The sequence below is a fragment of the Lates calcarifer genome, linkage group LG4 (assembly GCF_001640805.2).
Source record: "Lates calcarifer isolate ASB-BC8 linkage group LG4, TLL_Latcal_v3, whole genome shotgun sequence".
Classification (NCBI taxonomy): Eukaryota; Metazoa; Chordata; class Actinopteri; family Centropomidae; genus Lates; species Lates calcarifer.
In genome coordinates, this window is record NC_066836.1 from 21,437,916 (window position 1) to 21,458,271 (window position 20,356).

General features: G+C 38.8%; 1 protein-coding gene across 5 annotated transcripts in view; it reads right to left on the bottom strand.

Annotated features, from left to right (window-relative positions):
- The window catches only part of astn1 (astrotactin 1), a 342,836-nt gene that overhangs the window by 16,245 nt on the left and 306,235 nt on the right, over positions 1–20,356 (bottom strand). For all 5 annotated transcript variants that reach the window (XM_018695889.2, XM_018695888.2, XM_018695887.2 and 2 more), the window contains one exon: positions 835–970. In XM_018695889.2, coding sequence (XP_018551405.1) covers positions 835–970 — 136 coding nt within the window. The remainder of the gene's footprint in view (positions 1–834; positions 971–20,356) is intronic.

Genomic DNA, 20,356 nt, shown 5'->3' on the forward strand with positions numbered 1-20,356 from the left:
TACTTGTTTTGCTACAAAGTCTTTGCTTCTATTTCTACACGTTAACAACATAACTAACACTTTGGAGGTACTGGAATGCACCTTTGATGGAGCTAGGCTAGCTGGAGTACAGTATGACTCACTCCTTTACTTTGTGCTAACTTTAACAAGGCTAAACAAATGCCCATAAAATCAGTCAGTTTTGCATGTTGCTAGGTACAACTAATGTCTATCAGTGTATGCTGTTTGTGGCAAAAATCCTTTTTCTGTGTCCCAGTTCCATACTATGTAGTACCTCTTTATGTTCTATAAAATTTTGTGGTATTCTGGTTTCATAGCCAGTTTATATGAAAATAACTTCCTTTACAGTTTTATTCTAACAGGAAATTATGAATTTGTGAAATGTAAATCACTCAAACTGTGACTTTGAGATGACACTTTTAATTAAATTTCAAAAGGAGGAAACCAAATGTTTTTCCACAGATCATTTTTTGTTTGTTTTCTATGATCTCGCTTGAGTTGTCTCACCACACTCACAATTATTGTAATTTCTTCCAGCTGTGAATAGCTCCTCCATTTCCTTTGTGCAATGCATTGTGGGGCAATAGTGTCAGTTAACAGCACATTCAAAAATTTTATGAGTATTCCTAATTTTGTCACTTTTCCAGAGACAGACTACATACTGCATTAGTATGTAGTGTGGAATGGGAATGGGACACAGTTTCTGGCACATTTAAACACATCTGACAGTACAGACATGTCTATTAGAAGTAATTTGGACTGCAATCTACAAACTTTTTCATTTATCAGGTTGTTCTGTTTACATGTTGAAGAGAAAAAAAGAGAGTAACTTACATGTATGTGGTGTCAGGCTCCAGGCAGCGAATGATCATACTGACTGAGGTGGAGAGGAGATTGGGGATGTCCCCTAACATCACACATGGAGACCTGGCCCCGGACAAGATATCATCCACAAAGCTTAGAAGAGTTTCTGCAGCAGAGAGAAAGACAGTGGGGCATTCCTGATGAGAAGGCACAAATCACCCCAGGATTTCATGTAGTGCTTCATTATTTATGTACAGAAAATGCAACTTGAAATGTAGGAAATTTGTTGAGAGTTGTAAATGATTCTGTTCTCAAAAAATATAGAGTTTTAAGCAACTGCCTTCCATGGTCCTGAGTTTTGCCTATCTATTTCTACGGACTAATTTTACTACTTTAAAAACCTCTATTTAAATCAGATTACTGCTGTTTACCAAATCAAACAATTCAGTCAATATTCAGTGAATTCAAATTTACACTTTTAAACCACTTCGAGGTAAGATAAGGGCAGTTCTGCTAAACTTCACTGGGGCTAAATAAAGTGTATAAAGCACAGGGACCTGCCTGTTATTTGAAAGGGCAGATTAATGCAACTTGACATTAGACATAGCTCTCTGCTCTGTAAACAGATATCTTAACAAAATATAAAACAGATGAACCTCGCTATGCAACAACACAAACTCTAAGTACAGCATGTACCTGTCCATGAAACACTGTGTGCTGTTTTGCTCTAGTACTGATGATGATGGATTTTATTTTTATTTTTATTTTTAAGGACAGAGAGTCTGTCAGTGTGTTGACCATTACTGAAAATTTCTCCCCCAAAGAGATATGTTACATGTTACGATGAGACTTTATTCACTAAATGATCAGATTGAGGCATGGTCAGATACATTAGACATCAGTGATCAGGTTCTGGACCACATCTGCTTAGAGAAAAAAATGCCACTCCTGAAGACAGCCATTAACTTTCATTTATCCAGAGAAAGGCAAAAAGGACAGTGTGTTTGGTGTCACACCAATACAGTTCTACACATGCAGTCAAGTGACACTCTTGAACTTTACTGTTACAGATGGGTGTTGAAGGGCACCTTGACAGGAGATGCTGAGGGAGAAGAATGTTTCACATTCACCGTCCACCCACTTCCTCCCAGGTTTTAAACATCCACCTTTCAGCTAAAAGTTTTCTCTCACCTCTTGGTTGACCCCACTTTTTGCATAACCCTTGTCCGCACTGTCTCAATGCCTAAAATAGTCCTGACGACATCTCTAAGGTTAGAAAAATAACTCACAATCACTTGCATGAAGTAGGTGTCAAAGCCTCAAACAACCCCAATAAAATAAAGGCAAACTGAAACTCTTGTGTAAAATAAAACCATAATTTAGTATTTTTAGATTTTAGATTACATTTGGAACATTATTAAAAACAGAATCTTGGCCAAGGAATCACTGGGATTTTTTTCCTAAACTTCCAGCATCTACAATCCATGACAAAAAACTGACAAAGTGAAATGAATTAGCAATTATATGTCAAATGTAATTTCATTTTGTTTTTGTGTTTTGGAAAATCTGCATTACACCGAACAGATACAATCAGGTATAACACCTGTAATCACCTGAGCCTCTCACATAAAAGAGAAGAAACCCTCTGACCTCCTCCTCCTCAGGGCTCCTTTCCTGCTGCTCAGGCTGGTGGTGACACATGCAGTTAGCTATGTTTTCCCAGCTGGCACTGCGTACGTCAAAAGGGCATTTGGCCACCGGGGTGTGTTTCACTGTAAAGAGGAAAAACCCTCTGCTTGGAAAAGCCAAGACTGCGTGTGTGTGTGTGTGTAACAGTGTGTGAAGTGATGGGTGCTCTGAGGTGGTCATCTGTGACTCTCCTCTGCACAAGCAGTGCCTGTCTGCGTGTATTTATACAACATGTGTGTGTGTGTGAAGTGATGGACGCCCTACAGTGATCACCTGTGACTTTCTTCTAGAGCCTTGCCTCTGTGTGTGTGTAAATATGTGTATGAGTGCTCTAAGGTGGTCATGTCTATGTCTTCCCTGTCAACCCCTCGCTTGTGTCACCAGCTGGTAAACTGTAAGCCAAGTGCCACAGAATCATGGATAGAGGGCCTGAGGATGAGGTGTGTAGCAGCTGTCAGAGAGAGGTGTTTACCCAGTGCAAAGACTGACACACGAGTGAAAGATATAAACAGCTCTGGAGATGTAAATGAAAAGTGACATTGTGAGGCTTTGCACTTAGCATATTAATTGCAAAGTTGGTTGGAATATCTGTCGAGCATATAAGGAGGCATATGAAAAGGAAACAGTGTTTGAAACCTCACCGGAGAACGCAGTTTGAAAATATGTTGAGTAATTCTCTCAATATCTCAGCAAGTTGAGTTCTAAATGGGAAATTGCTCCCCAACTTCAGTCTTTATATACAGTTACAGTCTGTCCAAGCATCCCAATGTTAGAAATTCAGTCGAGATTTGTGAATATATTAACTACTGTATTACACACTGACTGTGTTTACCACAACTGCCTCATAATGCAGGCCTTCATGGGGCTAACTAAAAACTTTAATGAAAACAGTGTTGATGTGAGTAAGGTCAGATATTCACTCATTTTTAACCATTCATAGCACAAGTTCAGTCTTTTTGTGGTTGGATAAAAGAGGTAGAAAACAGCATGAGAGCTATTTATTTTTCTTTTCTGCTAAAGTAGTGAGCAAGAAAAACACAAGACAGAAGGGGCTTAACCAATTTCCTCTGTTGGATTGAATTTTAAGGCTTTAAGGTTTGCTGACGTTTGACAAAAATGCAAATGCTTGGTCTTAACTTAAAATAAAATAACAAAACAACAACTAAATTTCTGATGACTAAAAATAGACTTAAAACAGTTTTAGTCAGCTGAAAGTAGACTAACATGTTTGTGGACTTCTATGACTAAGACTAGAGATCATCAAATACTGGGGTATTTTTTGTTCTTAGGAGTAGGAGGTTGGTTTACTGAGCTTTTGCACTGAGAATAAATGCATCAACCCAGTTACATAGACTGCCAGAGGCTGCTCTGGGTCAAAGGATCCTGGTAGTTGGACTTGAGCCTCCTTGCTAGCATCCCTATGAACATCCTTAAATCTGTCTGGAACCAGCCATGGTAGAGCTTCTGCTCCTGTATATATGCAGGCAAGTACTTCACATTTTCAGGCCTTAAAATTGAAATGTCTTGAGTTTTTGTCAACTAAAATTGACTGAAAACTACAAATATGAATATGAATAAAGCTTACATTGACTTTTTTATCTCAGGACTAAGACTAATTCTAAAAATGTCCTGTTTCCACAATACTGGTGAGAAACAAGTGATTAATACCTTGAGCATGTATTTTCATTCATTCTTTTTCTTTTTCAAAGCAGGCGGCTCATCAAAGTTGTAATTTATTATATGGCAGAGTCAGTGACTACAACAATCAGATTTTTCACCATTTGTTGAAAGATGAAAACGAGTGGTTAACTGTTATGATTGGATGTTGTAGTGGTAGTGCTGGTATATTCAAATGCCCGCCCCCGGTATATATTTCAAGTTTGTTGTGGAGGGGATGGGATGGATTGTCCATGTTTCTTAAGTGACCTCCTGTTCCTCACTGAATCAAAAGTTTCCAGTTAACCAGGATAGTGGTTGAGCTTATTGATCCTGCTGACATGGGAGATCAAAGCACAGTAAATGACACTCTACTCCCAATCTCCAGCATCTTGCTTCACACATTGAATGAATCTGCTCACCCCCTTTTTGTACATAGCATCAGTACTGGTCTTCCAGTGAAGTCTTTTAAAGTTGCTCAAGTGAACACCCAAGTACTTCTAGCGCACCACAACTTCCACACTCATCATGATAATAGGCAAAGTTGGCCACCATTTCCTTCGTCTTACCCACATTTAGGAGCAGTTGATTCCTGCTGTTTAACTCCACAAACTTAGCCACCAATTCACTGTACTCTGACTCCTTCCCATTTAATACACCCCACCACCACAGAGGCATCAGAAAACTTCTTCAGGTGACATCATCCACCCAGTTACACTGGAAATAGAGTAGAGTGAACAGAACAGTTCCCTGTGGTGATCCTGTGTTACTAACCACCACGTCAGCCGAGTCAAGTTTGTACAGCTTTGTAGAGCTTTGCAGTACTGAATGTTCTCAGTAATGACTGCACACAGCTAGGCTACAGTAAGCCCTATGGGGAAAACATGTCAATCAGTCACTACTACTACTGCTTAAAGCAAGCCAAACTTCGTGACAGAGTAGTCGAATAGGTTTTTAATACTATTTAGGGTTGTAATGCTTTTATTTATATGGCTGACAGTTAAAAAGGTGTGTAGGTGGAAGAAGATGAAAGCTTTTGTCAGTATGGGCTATTTCCTGGAGGAAGTACGCACCAGTCTAAACTTGCATCATATCAAACTTGCAGAAATACCAATAGCAACAATTCGATTGCTCATTTTGTGCATGTAATATTATGTTAGACTAAACCATTTCTTAGCTCTGGGTTAGCTGAGATCATTGACCCCACGTGGTACATGATTCATGTGTGTATAGCAGTAAGATGAAAAAACATCAGAATCTATTCATTTTAGTTCAGGCAAGTTAAGGAGAGGAGAAAACAAAGAATAGCCATTCTCCACACAACCAAAAGTAACATCAATCACAGTGACTGACCCTCTAGTTTAGCTTTGACCTACCATATTTTCCTTAATTATGCACACACAGTTTTCTGTGCAATGATGGATTATTGCAGATATATCAGGAGCACTTGTTGTCATTTTACCTCCAAATAAAGTGATTCAGATATTCTGGTTAAGCTGTTGGCTTGTTACAACCTGTCTGATCATCTAACTGCTCATGTTCTTGCTCTTTCAGACTTTATTGTAGCAATGCTGATGTGTTCCCAGATCACAGAGATTTTCAAAGTACAAAGTCAACCAAAATGATTGCCAAAACCACAAACATAAGACCCCAAGTTGTGATAAACAGGAACTCTTTTAAAAATCCATCCAGAAAAACCATTATATTGCTCTCTTGAACCATATTGCACATTTGGCCTCACCTCAATCACTGATGTCAAGGCACATATTTTGCCTTTGGCAGTGTCAAATGGACTGTGATTAGAAAATTGTTAGCCAAGTACAGATGGATGATCCATTCTCACACTTTCACATCCCTGTTTGCTCTCACTCCCAAACCGCCCTTCTCACATGGTGCAAAGTTGTGCAGAGAGGAGGAGGCTGGCTCAAAACAGACTGTTCATGACCCCTTTAACAAGGCTTTGCTCAAACACAAGACATAAGCTCATTAAAACACAATGCTGGTGTGAATATAAGTGCCTAAAAACATGAAAATATCTTAGAACCTTTGGATCACCTTACTCTGTGGTGGACTAAGACACATAACATCATTATTTTTTAGGTTCAAGTGCTGCCATCCACTCTATCTGTCCAATCTTCCTTGTCAATCAAATCTTTCTTTTCTCCCCTGTAAACCACCTGAAGCAGCAGAACTGCAGTACACAGCCTATTAAAAACAGTTTGAGGAACCCCACTGTGCACTGTCATAACGAGAGAAATTCTTGATGTGGGTGGCCTGCTGGCCAGGAGAACAGAGAGTGCACCTAATTCGACTATAACAAATATCTCAGTCAAAGGAGACGTTTCACACTGTGAACGCTGTGTGCTGCCATGGCATTTATGGACATGACTCAACTTCAGGGGAATAAAAAAGTACATAGGCACAAAATGTTTCTCTAGTTTGTTGACAGACTGCTTAAAATGAAATTGATTGTGGAAGAGGAACAGAACTGTATTTCACCCTTGATGGCTGCTGACTAGTCACCTTGTGATGCTAACTTGACAAATCCTTAAAAAAACAAAAACAAAATAACAATGTGAAGAGTTCTGACCTTTTTGATTTCAGTGTATTTTTATCACCTGATTATTTCATCTATAGGCTTGATTCCTGAGACATTTCATCGTTGTGGACCTCTGCCCAGGTTGCAGGTCCCCCACAGAGTTATTATGATTCCACACACTCCAGATAGTTTCATAAGCCTCCCCAAGAATGTTACAACTTTAACAGAGCAGGGATATCCTTGATTTACTGTGAGCCACAGTGCATAATGAAAAGCCATTTCTCATCATAGCATGGATTATAATGCCATTTTCAGTCAAAACTCTTACAGTGTGTCTATAAGTGTTCAACATTTAGTGAGATAAAAAAAAATGAGATGAAAGAGAAATATGACTTTAATATAGTGAACAGATTACAGATTGTGCAAAAGCAGCAGTCGAATGACATTTTGAATGTAAAAAAAAGAGAATGAAGGTTTGATGATTTATGCCATCCTGGAAGTGACAACTGAACTGTTGGCAAGAAAAAATGAGCACATTTTAAGTAGCTCAGATTTTTCAAAACATATTGAAATGTATTTTCTCTCAGTTGGTGTAACAGGCTGTTCTTCCCACCATCTGAGGAACATGATCCTGCATTTCATTTCTACAGCAATGGCCAGCCGGCTTATCCTAAGATGACATTGGTAGACTTTTAAAGGTTCTGTTGGGAAGTGCTATAAATCTGCCTATTTAGCAGAATCAGTAAATCTGCCTGAGGCAGGACATTCTTGCCTGATAGTGGGTGGGCATCAGAGATTTTCATGCACCACCTATGGGGGATACTGTGAATGTGGAACTTACAGTATGATATTGAAAAAAAAATGTTGATAATTTAACATTTATGGCTATAGGCACATATCTATCTGTCAGGCTTTCTCCCCACAAACCTACTGAAAATGAGAAAAACATATATATAAATTTGTATTTTCATGCATGCTACAGCCAGACTAGAATTTCCAATTTTGGAGGTTTTATGTAGAGGAGTGGTTGAGTGCTTTGGGTGGGTTTGGCTCCATTTGGCTGTGGATGATATGAATAATGACAAACAATAACATGACACAACATAACAACAACAACAACATAACATATAATGTTATTACAGACTATGTTAGAAAAACACCTGCTCAAAATGGGAATATCCTCTGTGGAAGCCAAGATACTACAGTATCAAAGTTTGAAGTAAAGAGAGCAGCTCTGTCCTGCTCTCTTTGGTTTGGGGAAGTTCAGACCCCAGTAATTCAAGCCAACTTAGTTTATAGACCTAGTGAGCTGTAGAAGACTGTTGGCCTTCATGCACGTCTCCCTTATATCCATTGTTAAATCAGGAGGAGGACAATTATCAAAAGAAAAAATTAGATATCAGTTCCATACTTCATTTTCACAGGTTTACCAGCTGATACCCAAAACACTCCTCCTACTATGATACTGCAGTTAGCTATGATGGTCACCCAAAAATCACATTTGATTGGGTAAATTTATCATCAAAAATATTCAAATATTTTCAATAATATATTAACACAGACACACAGGATTACAATTTGTATTAGCATGACACTTTTTTTTTTTTTTCTGTTTCCAGTGTTCTTTGTCGCATTTTACTTTTGCTGATACACAGACTTTTTCACCTCAGCACAAAGCTAGTGATATTTCAAGGATTTTTTGAATGTTTCCACTCAGGTTTTAATGTGCAAATTGAAAATATGCAGAAAAAAACAGGTAAACTGAAGCACACTTATAGAGTGTTACTCACACTGAGGACACAACACCAAACATGACCAAAGTTAAAGCACACTTAATTGTCTTTATGAAGATTATGGATTTATATCAGGCAGTAAATCATGTTCTGTGCAGTGAAATAAGATGACACACAACACACAGATTGTGGAGATCCAGTTTTAGAGAGGGTGAGCCACAACTCTGAGGAACTTGTCATTCAGCTGGAGTTGTTTACCCTCAGCATTCTTAAAGTATGATTGGTTGGAAAAATCAAGGATTGCCAGGAGACTGATGTGAGTTATGGGATGTCTCACCTTTTGAAGTTCTGCCTGCTGTCGTCAGTTCAGTTGTGCAGGCCTGGACCCTTAGTGTGCTTATGTATGTGTGTGTGTGTGTGTGTGTGTGTGTGTGTGTGTGTGTAGCCAATCCACTGCTGTTTTTCTTGGCCTCTTAATGGAAAGGACAGGTGCTTTAAAAATAATAATGTTTTACTGTGGAATCTTAATGTCTATCAGACACTAGATAGTCCTATGTAGAAATACAAGAAGTCACTCATAAATAATGGTGCCAATTATGGATATATACTTGAATTCATGAATGTTTGTCGTCTATTGCTTGCTCATGGTGGGATCTGTTGGGTCTCTCTTTGTAAATTTTATAAGAGTACAGCCTAGACCTGCTCTATATGTACAGTGCCTCAAGATAACTTCTGTTGTGAATTGGCGCTATATAAATGAAATTGACTTGACTTGACCATGCCAGGTATTTTTTATAGTTTGCAAAGAGCTAACATCACTTCGAGAATAAGACAGAATAATTTTGCTTTACATCTGACACTTAACTGAAGACCCACATCCATGTTAACAATGCTCACACGTTGCTCCTTAAAATTGTTAATGAGAAGTTGAACATTTGGGAACAATTGTTCATCTATGTTCTACATAGTGCTGAGTAGTATGTTTGGGGTTGGCAGCAGTTGCTAGATATATTGTTGTATAGGAATTGACCAAACATACTAATCTTACTGTGACGATTAGTCCGATTAGCGCCAATTCACAGTCACTGTGTTGGTTGGTGTTCCTCAAGAAACTATTACTCCTCTCTCAACCAACTGTTGTTTATACATTTCTTTTTATGTAGATGAATCTGTATATTATAGCATAATCTCTATAAGTGTTCTGAAATATCTTTAAACTTTGGGCAAAGCCAGGCTAGCTGTATCAGATTCTTTAGTCATTAAGCTAAGCTAGGCTAAGCACATCCTGACTAGCTCTTTATGTCATTCTGCAGAAGCAGAATGACATCAGTTTTATTTTTATTTTTATCCAACCCTTAGAAAAGAAGCACATAAGCATATTTCCCAAAATACTTTTCCTTCAAGCTGACAATATAATGTCATATTATGTTCATATTATATTTTCTTTCTAACGGTTTGAATACAGTAGTTATATGACAGTAGCCTAAACAAACTATAAAGTTTTCAATTTTCTGCCTTTTCTGCAGGAGTCAAAATGTGTGATTTATATGGCCTGTGAGTACACATGCCAGGAGGATGTGTGGAAGCAATTTGCATCATCCTGAACTACATTCAAAATGTTGTAAAAATGCACTCAGTTAACAGTTAATTGGCGCACCTGGCTTAAACTAATGAGTGAATGAGTGAGTGAGTGTAATGAGGTTGTGTGTAAATCCTACCTTCATGACAGCAAAATGGCGACCAAGTTATATTTTTGTAATGCATTAATATTAAGTGTGCCCCAAAGGTGATTGCCAACTGCAGCTTAATAATTTCATATTGTTCTTTTTCCTCTACAATGATAGAACCATGTCTCACAATGTCCCACAGTCATTCACTGAAACTGAAGTCAGGTTTAGAGAGGCACATATCATGAACCTGATGAACTGAGAGGAGTGAGAAGAAAACAAGAGCAAGGCAGAGAGGCACAGAGAGAGAGAGAGAGAGAGAGAGAGAGAGAGAGAGAGAACAAATGGGAAATTTACAGTGCAATGCCAATGCACTCACACACACACACACACACACACAGATGCTGCCTATAAAGGTAAACACTTGAGCTTAAATGTTCTCCGTTTCTCCATCCTATAACAGGTTTCACTATGGGTTGCCTGGGAATTCATCCACTTCTGTTAAACCAGACAGCTTCCTTGTAACTAGCTGTAATTGGCAAAGACACAGACACACACACACACACACACACACACACACAGAGTTGGCAGCAAAACCTTTAACAAATAACATCTGGACTTGGTTGTCTACCTTTCCATTGAATAAAAGGCAAAGAGACCAGCAACACAACAACAACAACAGATCACTGACAAACCCTTCACTGTTGTTTCTTGGCACTTCAGTGCTGGTCACAACCACTACCAGACTGTGATGATTGGCCACATGGAGGGGATTGTTTTTAATCTCTGAGGAGCAGCATCCCATTGGATATAAGGGAGTAATTGTTAAACAGAAGGAGGAAGATAAGGAAGATGAGGAGGAAGAGGGTGGGATAGCCTGAAGGTGTCATTTAAAAAAAAACTGCCTTGCGTGAAAGAGAAGGAGGAACAGCCCTCCAACCTACGTGCGCTTTCTCCCAATTTGTGTCTGATATGTGAGCTGCAGGGCTGCCATTTGCGTCACGGCAACATAATTCATAGAACACTGCATCTTCAGAGGGGTGATAAATTGTTTTATAATTTGATAGAGGTACGTCTGACCAAATTGATAGCAGTTGCCATGAGAGAGCTTTGCACGCTAACCGTAAATTTAGCCAAATATGTCAATAAAAGAATGAAACACCTTGGACAAAGGGGAATACAAAAGTCAATAACACATACTGAAGTCTGAAGGCTGCATACCTTGTAAACAGCTCTACATGTATAAAAATTATAACACAAAATCTGCATGTCTGCATATTAATACTTTATAGGAAAAGTGAAGATTTTGGCCTCTCTCAGCATTTTCACTTTCTTGCATCATTCTTACTTTCTTTCCCCCCCCTCTTTCTTTATCAACTGACCTATGCCCCACTCACAACAACATTTTTAAGTACCTCTGTTTCTTCAAATGTTTTGGTTAACACCAACTTGTCCTAATGCTTTTCTTTTACCGAGAGTGTATCACTCAAATTAGGCACATTTTCCAGTTTCTATGAACTTGTGAACTCATGATTCATCAAAGTCCATATTTTCAGATATTAAACTATGTCTTCTGCTGGTAAAAACTGTTTATGTTGATCTGTCTGGTAGTTTTGGTTGTATTCCTCTTCTTCGGTCATGATGAAGACATTTTGGCCAGCTACTATCCTTCCAACACTAGAGGAGATGTGGTGATAAAAGGATGGCTAGTTCTGTGGATAGCAGTGAATTTAAGGATGGAGTCATTATAATTGTTAGTCATGTCCTGTAAAGATTACATATCCCTCTGGCCTTTCTTTTGACAACCCATTCCTTTCCTTCTTCACTGTCTGCTAGTTATTAACAACTCTAAACTCTTGGGACTCCATATCTTCTGGGACCAGGATCTGAGGACAACAGGCTTTCTCTTCCTTGTTTTCATTGACCAGTGATCACTGAGGAATGAAAGATGTTTCTCTGCTTGACTTGCATTAATGTAGTATATGTATGTAGGTAATCATGTAAAACAGCACAGATATTGTCCATCTTTTTCCAAATTTAAGCTGTTTAATATTAATTATAGGTAAATTGGCATATTAAAGGGGAAGTCTTGAGGAGTACAACTGCATACATGAAAAAAAAAATGTATAAAGCCTCTGGGGCTATATTTACTGTGTTAAAAATGGTTCTCAATTTGTTTCAAGTTTAAACATTTCACTTCATGTATGTCCTCAGAGACTACATAATGTTAAATCAGCACTAACAACAAGGATACACAAACAGTAGCTCACCATTCTCACACACTACTGAAACATATGGTTTATATTGATGCAGTGACAACAACAAATGTGTTCCAACCCTAACACTCAAGCAACTTTAGTCTGGATTAATGGTAAGGTTCAGAATCGGTTGTAAGGTTAAGCTGTCTTGGTGACCTTGACTGAACAATGCCAGACATTTAACTCTGCAACAGTTAGTGGCTCCATTCATAGTGTGGCAACTGCCTTCAAGGTAAATGCAATGAAAGGCCTCATTTATCAGAGTATACAAGCACAGTGCTCTCTGCTGTCCATTTGCATGTACTGTAAGAGTTTTGTACAAGGTAACAGAGAAGGTTGTCTATGGTATTTACAAGAAGAATAACAAATCCACATGGAGAATGAGCAGCAAGCAGGGCTGTGGATGAATCAGAATGTACCAGAATGCTATTGCTGAGGTGTTTTTCATTAATTCCATGACTGCCAGCCAAATGGACTGATTTACCAGTACAGTTTAGCCTCTGACATATAGATCATTTATCTTCTTTATGATGATGCCCATCAGCTTTTAAATAGACGTTTCAGACAAAGTACGTTTTTGCTATTGTTAATTCAAAGCTGTTATTAGAAATTGTTGGTTGCTGAAAATGCTGATTTGTGCTACAGACACTGCAAGTTTGGGGACACCACAGTTAAAATAAATATTCTCTTTGTACTTAAGTAAGATTTTGGTACTGCCTTGTCTTGATTAGAAGATTCTGAAAACATAAACATTTCCAATCTGCTGCCTGTCCTCGTACTTTGATCTTTTAAGCCCAGTAGGACAGTGTGAATCTGAATAACTTTCTCAATGACCAGCAAAAGAAACTGCTACAAAAAGAGTGCATATGCATATGTGTCTTTGTATGTAGTAGGTCTTTTACTCTGGCAGGAAAGCATTCCTTGAAGATGAGGTGATGTTTCTTTCACCTCAGGGAGAAAAATAGGTCCTACAGAGGAGAACCCAAATACTTCTTCTATGGAAACACAAACAATCAAAAGTATACAGTTAAGGATCATATGAGAAGTCTTGAATATTAAACTGCAGGTATGATAAGATAGCATGGCATCACACGCCATCACAAACAGCAGCTTAGTCATGACATTCACTAATTATCAAATCAAACTTTGTATCTTTTACTCAGTGGTTTAGCAAAGAAACAGTGTTTAATCCTCTCTAAAGATTACATAAAAGTAAGATGAAGACAAAAGACAGGCTTTAAAATAATCACTCTATATATTGTATCTACTGTATTGTATCATTGGCATACAATAATTGATTATTGTGTTGTTTCAATATGATATCAGTTCTTTAGTGAAAAATTCTCTTGTTAATTGAGTGAGTAAAGTAAATGAGCTATTAATTGCCTAAAGCATGGAGAAGCCTGGGATGGTGCTTGAAGATGGACGCGGGCAAAAACGTATGCATTATTGGACTGAACCCTGGCCATGCAAAATGGCTATTGAAACAGGGAATGGCTTTCCAGGGGAAGGTGTATGTGTAGTTCTGACATTATCCTTGATAGGGATGAGAATCTCTTCATTTATTGATTTGTCCAAAGAAAGAAGCATTGGAGAATACTCAGTCTTTGGCTATATGATATACAGATTTTTAACCATGAGCACAAGAGGATCACCCCCAGTGATACCTGTTGCAGACAGGAACGCTCTGACTCCCATCTGTTTATGTGTTGAACAGGAGTTCACAGAACCCAGCCTTCTTGGATTCCCTTGGTGGTGTTCTGGAGAGAGCTCCAACTTGAGACTTCATAGTAAGACATCAGTGCTCATGTTGGCAAAGACGGAGTAACCTGGCGTGAGTGGGAACTTAAAACCAAGTGGTATTTTGTTATTCAACTGCACTATCATGGGCTTACCAACACCGTGTTCAATCATGAGGTATTTCACAAGTGTACGTGGCAGTAGAACACCAGGCCAAAGAGCGATGATGAACTTTGCAGTCATAATATTAGCTCTGAAGCATGTATCTTGGACACTCAAGTGAAGAGAAATGCAGAGCTGTCAACTGATGACCACCTGTGGTAAGCTGGATCAGATTATTGGGGAAGCTGTTAGACTTGATAGACCTTAATATGCAGTGAGGATGAACTGGACTCCTGTTCAGAAGATCCTTAAGCACCTGCAATCAAGAGGAGGTGACAAGCAATAGTTGTTTGGGTCAGCACCTCCAAGTCTGAGACCATGGTACTCTGTAAAATGAGTGACATCAGAAGGTTGAAAATCAATTTCTGCCCCGTGGGAATGTTTCCAAGTCTTGGGGTCTTAACCACAAATGAGGGTAAAATGCTGGCAAATGATTGATTAGCAGATGCTCCAATTTCCAGAGTTCTGTTGATGTATCAAGTTGAGCCTAAAAGTGCTATGTCTTTCCCTTACTGAATAATTAAGATTGTAACAAGCATAAAAACAGTTTCCTTTGCAGAGTGTCTGGGCACACCTTTAGAGACAAAGTCAAGAGTGTAGAGTAGGCTTCTGATTAGGATGCCTCATATACTGTTAACCTTCCTGTAGAAGTATTTCAGGTGCATCCGTAATGATCTAGACAAACCCAGAGCATCCTTGGGGGTTTACATATATTGTCTAAACTGAGTATGCCCCAGGGTTTGGCAGGTGAAGCTAGAATGTGTGTAGTTACAGGAGCCTCTGTCCTGCTGCTTTATGTACAACCTGAACCCGTAAAATTAGAGGGAAGTGGCTGGATGGGTGGTGGAGTTCAAATATCACCTATGCATGTAAAGTTACACTTAACATGTCTACAACAAAGGCATTTATTTAACACCCAGCTACACTGAAAGGACCCCATTCTGATTGCTCAAGATGACATAGTGTTGTGCTCACTGCAGTAAAGAGAAAGCAGGTGGGAAGGGTCAAGCAGTGGCAGCTCAGAGGAAGTGACTGGTGCTAAGAGGAAGCTCAGTCTGGTTTAGGTTTGGGGGTGATACACACATTTCAGTCACCCCTGGTGTCTATGTGCATGTATGTGTGTGTGATGTAGATAGGTGAGTAATGTGTTTATTGATTGGATTCTGTGTTCCACTGACCCTTGAGCAAACCTTCCCCTCGCTGGGTGATCAAAGCTGTTACATCACTGTATTGCTCACAGCTCAGGGGATGTTTGTTTTCACAGTGAGACTGGTCCAGCCGAGTGGTGCCCTGACTTAAAGCAGACTTCCTATTCATGAAGCTTCCACACATCTGCTGGGGACCGAGCATATCCGTGTGTGTATGTGTGCACTGCGCTATGATCTCACCTTGTGTGCCTGAAGCTTGTTAAGGGAGAGATTACTGCACAAACAAGCTGTTGTCAGCTCCAGATCTAACTGAATCTTGGATGCTACAATAATCAGCTGTATGTACTGTATGTTGACTTATCTAACATTACATAACCATACATGAGAAAAAAATACACAAATGCAACCGTGCAGCTGTCAAAGAGATGACTATATGCGCTGTGTAAGAATAACAAAGCTTTAAGGATGTTTTGTAGAAAACAAGGATATTCCGACATCTGTTTCTGATGAGCCTTCAGAGAAAGTAAAGGGCAGATATTTGGTCCTTTTTTCTTTTATTTTTTTGTTTCTTCCACAGATGATCAGTAGTGTCTGTTCAGATCTTTTCCCGTAAATGGATGCTCTGTTTTCACTGTCCTTCTGGAATTTATCATGCAAGCCATTTGGGGATTAAATTCGGGGAAGAAATAATATTTCAGATATTGAAGAATCACCAAACAGTTTCCGATAGCAGTGGCACCAGCGTGAAAACAAACGATATACACAGGGTTAAAGTACAAATCCTACTGTGAACAATTGGAGAATATTGGATAATGAAGATTCTACCTTCATTCAGTATTCTTATATGCCAATTTAATTTTCCTCTTTCCCTCCTGCTCTACCACCCACATCAGATTTTGTGGGAGGTAGATGAGTAGGGAAAGAAACTGCAATGTAAAATGTGAGAGGGAAAAAGATAATAAAAAAAAATTAAAATCTCTGAATGTAGTACAACCACTATCTCCTTACCCATCACAATTTCACACTCACATTTGCTCTTTTTAGCTTTGAAAAAAAGGGGAGGTGGGGGGATTACAGAAACACAGCAAATTCATTGGTCTTACGAAAAATGATGGTGTTTCAGCACTTCTATTTTAAAATATTAAAATCCTGAGCCTCACTACAATCACCAGAACCATAATCAGCTAGCAAGACCTTTATTTATTGTAGTATCTCTCAGTGATATACAGTATAGAGTCCATGCATTCTCACTCTTGTTACTTATCTAGAACGGGGATTCCATTTGAACAATATTACACACTTAATGCCCATTAAAGTACCATTAGTAAAGTAAAAAGTAGCAAAGACCCCTGATTTATTATATCGCAAAACATGTCATGAATACTGCAACCACCTGTGGTTACAGAAGTTATAAGAAGTTATAAGAAGTTACAATGAAAAACTACTTTAATGGCCTTAGAGCTCCTGCTAAGCACTATAGTAAACTTTAAACAGATACAATTGCCTGAAAATATTCCCACTGTACACTGACTGTACATTCTGTGGATTTTTCATCCAGTGCAGTTTGACCCATGTTTTACCCTATTTTGATGCCCTTTGAGGGGAAAAAAAAGTAAATTTAAGAGAAGAGGAAGAGAGAGGAGAAAGGGGAAACAAGAAGAATGAAGGAAAATGTGATAAAAAAGTGGAGAGAGTGGAGGCCATAGAAGGGGGAAACCTGAAGAAAAGAGCATAAGAGAGGAGGTGAGGATAAGAGAAGGGGGGTCAGAAAAAGATTTAAAAAGAGAAGATAAGAATTTTAGTGGAGAAAAGCAAACAGCAGATGAGAGGAAAGATGAGGGAGTGGTGAAGGAAAAGCAAAAAGGGGAGAGAAGAGGCAGCCAAGGGGAGATCTGTGGAGAATTGTACATCAGCTCATGTGAGACTGATTCTCCGAGATGACAGAAGACTGACAGCTGAAATCAAAACCACACCATATGGCCATCTCTCCAGATCTTTCCATCTTTTTCTACCCCACTCCTGTCTCTCTGTTTCCTTTTTACTTTCCCTCACTCCTTTTTTTACTTGGTGGTCTGTTTCTCCCCTTCCCTCTCTTCCCTTCTCCCGCCTTCTCTCTTGTAATTCAGCAGAACATCCATGCTCAGCTACCTTAGCTGTACGTTCACAATGGGGTGTGTTCTCCAAAGTAATCAATCATCTGAATCAATCATCTGCTACAGACAAGGTCATGTGTCACCGCATCATCCATACTGTAGGTGGCAAGCTCAGATCAAACACTCCGGCATTATGCGTATGTGTTTTTCTGTCTTCTTTTAAAGCAGCCGAGCCACATCAGCCAGAGCTGGATAACTTTCACTCAGTGTAATTAGAGCTGTGGTGGGCAATTTCACACATCGAAGAGTCTAAATGGCAGCGAGAGGGAGCTGTTAAAAGTTTCGACAATTTCAACACTCAGAAGTTATGGAATGTGATCTCGGTAAACTGTGTAATCCCCTGACATATACGTTCTCGTCTTGGTGTCTGGTAGGTCTAAAGAAGGTGAAGGAGTTCAAATACATTTGGGGATCTAGCTTTCTCTGGATGTAACATTCATTTTTTACCTTTTTTGTTTTTGTATAAAGATTATATCGGAGGATTTATTCTTTTCTCCTGTAGATAAACTTCATTATTCCAAATACTGAAGTGGCATCAAACAGTTTTTGATAGCAGTTGTATGTACTACTGTGAAAACAAATGTTTTAATCCTTGGAAATTCATGTCAAGTCAATTTTAATTATATGATGCTAAGTCAAAAGAGAGGTTATCTCAGGCCACCGATCTAGACCATACTATTTTAGGCAATTTCATGAACTGCTAAACTTTAATATGTAAATTAACACAAATCTTGTTGTGCAATTTTAAATTAGAAGTTTTTCAGTTTTGCTTTATGGTAGTTAGAAAATGAAAGCCTCTTTTAATAGTTTGGAATTTTGCGAGGGTATGTTTCCAAACTAAGTTTATTCCTCACAGTGTTAGGCAACACTTTGTTTTGTTCTCTTAAATAACTAGTGTCTCCCTCAGTTTGTCTCAGTATGATCACAAAATCAAAACAGTGCATGGTGGACTTGACTCATTGCCAGCATCAGTGTGCTGCCCCAGGAAGGTACAGGTCCTTTGTCATTATTGGACCAGATGCTAATCTCTTTTTTGCTGGGGAGAAAACAGAGCTGAAGCTAAAGCTTTAAGAGTTTCTGCCCATACCAAAACGTACCCCACATCAAAATACATGGGTGCCTTATTTTAGAATGGCTCTGGCTTTTATCCAATTTGGTTTTTATAAACTCAAGTTTGAGGACTTTTACTTCTTTACTTCTAAATCAAACAGGTTCAGAGGTTCAGAGTAGAACTGCTGATCAAAAGAGCAAACATATTAAGCTAAAAGAAGTAACAAACATCCTGAGGCAGATATTAACGCCCATATTATACATAAAACACATCTTTGCTCTCAAAGACTGCTCAAATAGCATAACTAGAGTAGAGTCTGTGCAATATCAGGCATTTTTTTCTAACAGAGAATGGACAAAATAGGGCTTTAGGCAACAAACAAGTTAAGTCTGATAAACTCATCCTCTGCTTCAATTCTGCAGTGATGGATTATACCTTCCAGGCAAGTAGTAGATCTGTGAGTTTGTTTTGAAGCAATTAATGAAGAGACTGGAGTCTGTTTTTCCAATGAGAGCGTAGAATAATATCTACGCTGTGCCATCCTTTAACAGCATAGAAAGAGCTAGTGATTATCTATGAAACTGGCTGGAAAATTTTGCAAAATTATCCTTGTGTGGAGCTCGAGGAGCTGAAGGGATACTAAAGACATTTCCTTGTGTAAGAAAGTAATCTCCATTAGTTTAATGAGGATGGCTGAAGTGCATGACACCATGGAAACATGCAATGTCTTATTTAGACAGTGCAACAGAATCTGTAAACTGGAAAAGCTCAGCATGACAGTAACAATCCAGTCATGAGTGGAATATTCCTGTGCCACAGTTTCTGTGTTTCTTGCCAAGTACCAATGCTGATTTCCATGAAAACATTGCCATACGTTCCATGGTAGTTACAATATCTTGTTAGATACAAGACCAGTGTTGTAACACTGGTTATCAGAGTTGAATATTCATCACTATCTCTTTTATATCTCTGTATCAACCATTAACTGATAACAACAGCAGGTTATCTTGGCAGAAATATGTTTTGTTCGTGTCATGTCAAAAAGAAATTATGTCTCTTTAAACATATCTGATCATGATTAACTCTTTCCAAATGTAAACTTTGGTCTTAAACCAAAGTTCTATTCTGATGCCTAAAAGACTGACTTTATGGCAAGATAAGAAGTTTGCTTGAACTTTAAGTCTGAGTAAACATTATATCAAGGCACTGCAGCCCCAAAATGTTCTCTCAACCACAGAAAGTCATACCGGATACTCAAGCAGCCACCGTCTTCATCTTCTCTGTTTATCGCTCTGACAGCATAGATTAGGGGATGGGACAAACATTTGTTTTGTAAGGCTATGGAACACAGCGGTAATGGTGAGCTGACACAGACGATTTGTTCAAAGGGCACAGGAAGAAATTATGTTCCAAAATTCCAAAACAGAAACTGAAAGGTCATATTTGCCATTAAAGTGATATTTCATTGTTCCTTGTCAAAATGCTCCCCTGCATTAAAGTTTCAGTTGTGCTCCTGCAGTCACTATACATTAGCACTGAGGTTCCACTGACAGTACACTTTCCACAGACCAGCTGGATTCCCATGCTGGCAAAACAGGAAACCAACTGGCATTTGTAATTCTGCTTGGAAATATAGGAATGTGTACTATTAGAGCAGGGTATAAACTTATACGATAAGCACATATATGTTGGTCTTTCTTTAAATCTGATCTTGAGAGATAGCCCTGTGTCAAAATCAAGCTTTAAGATGGCTTTG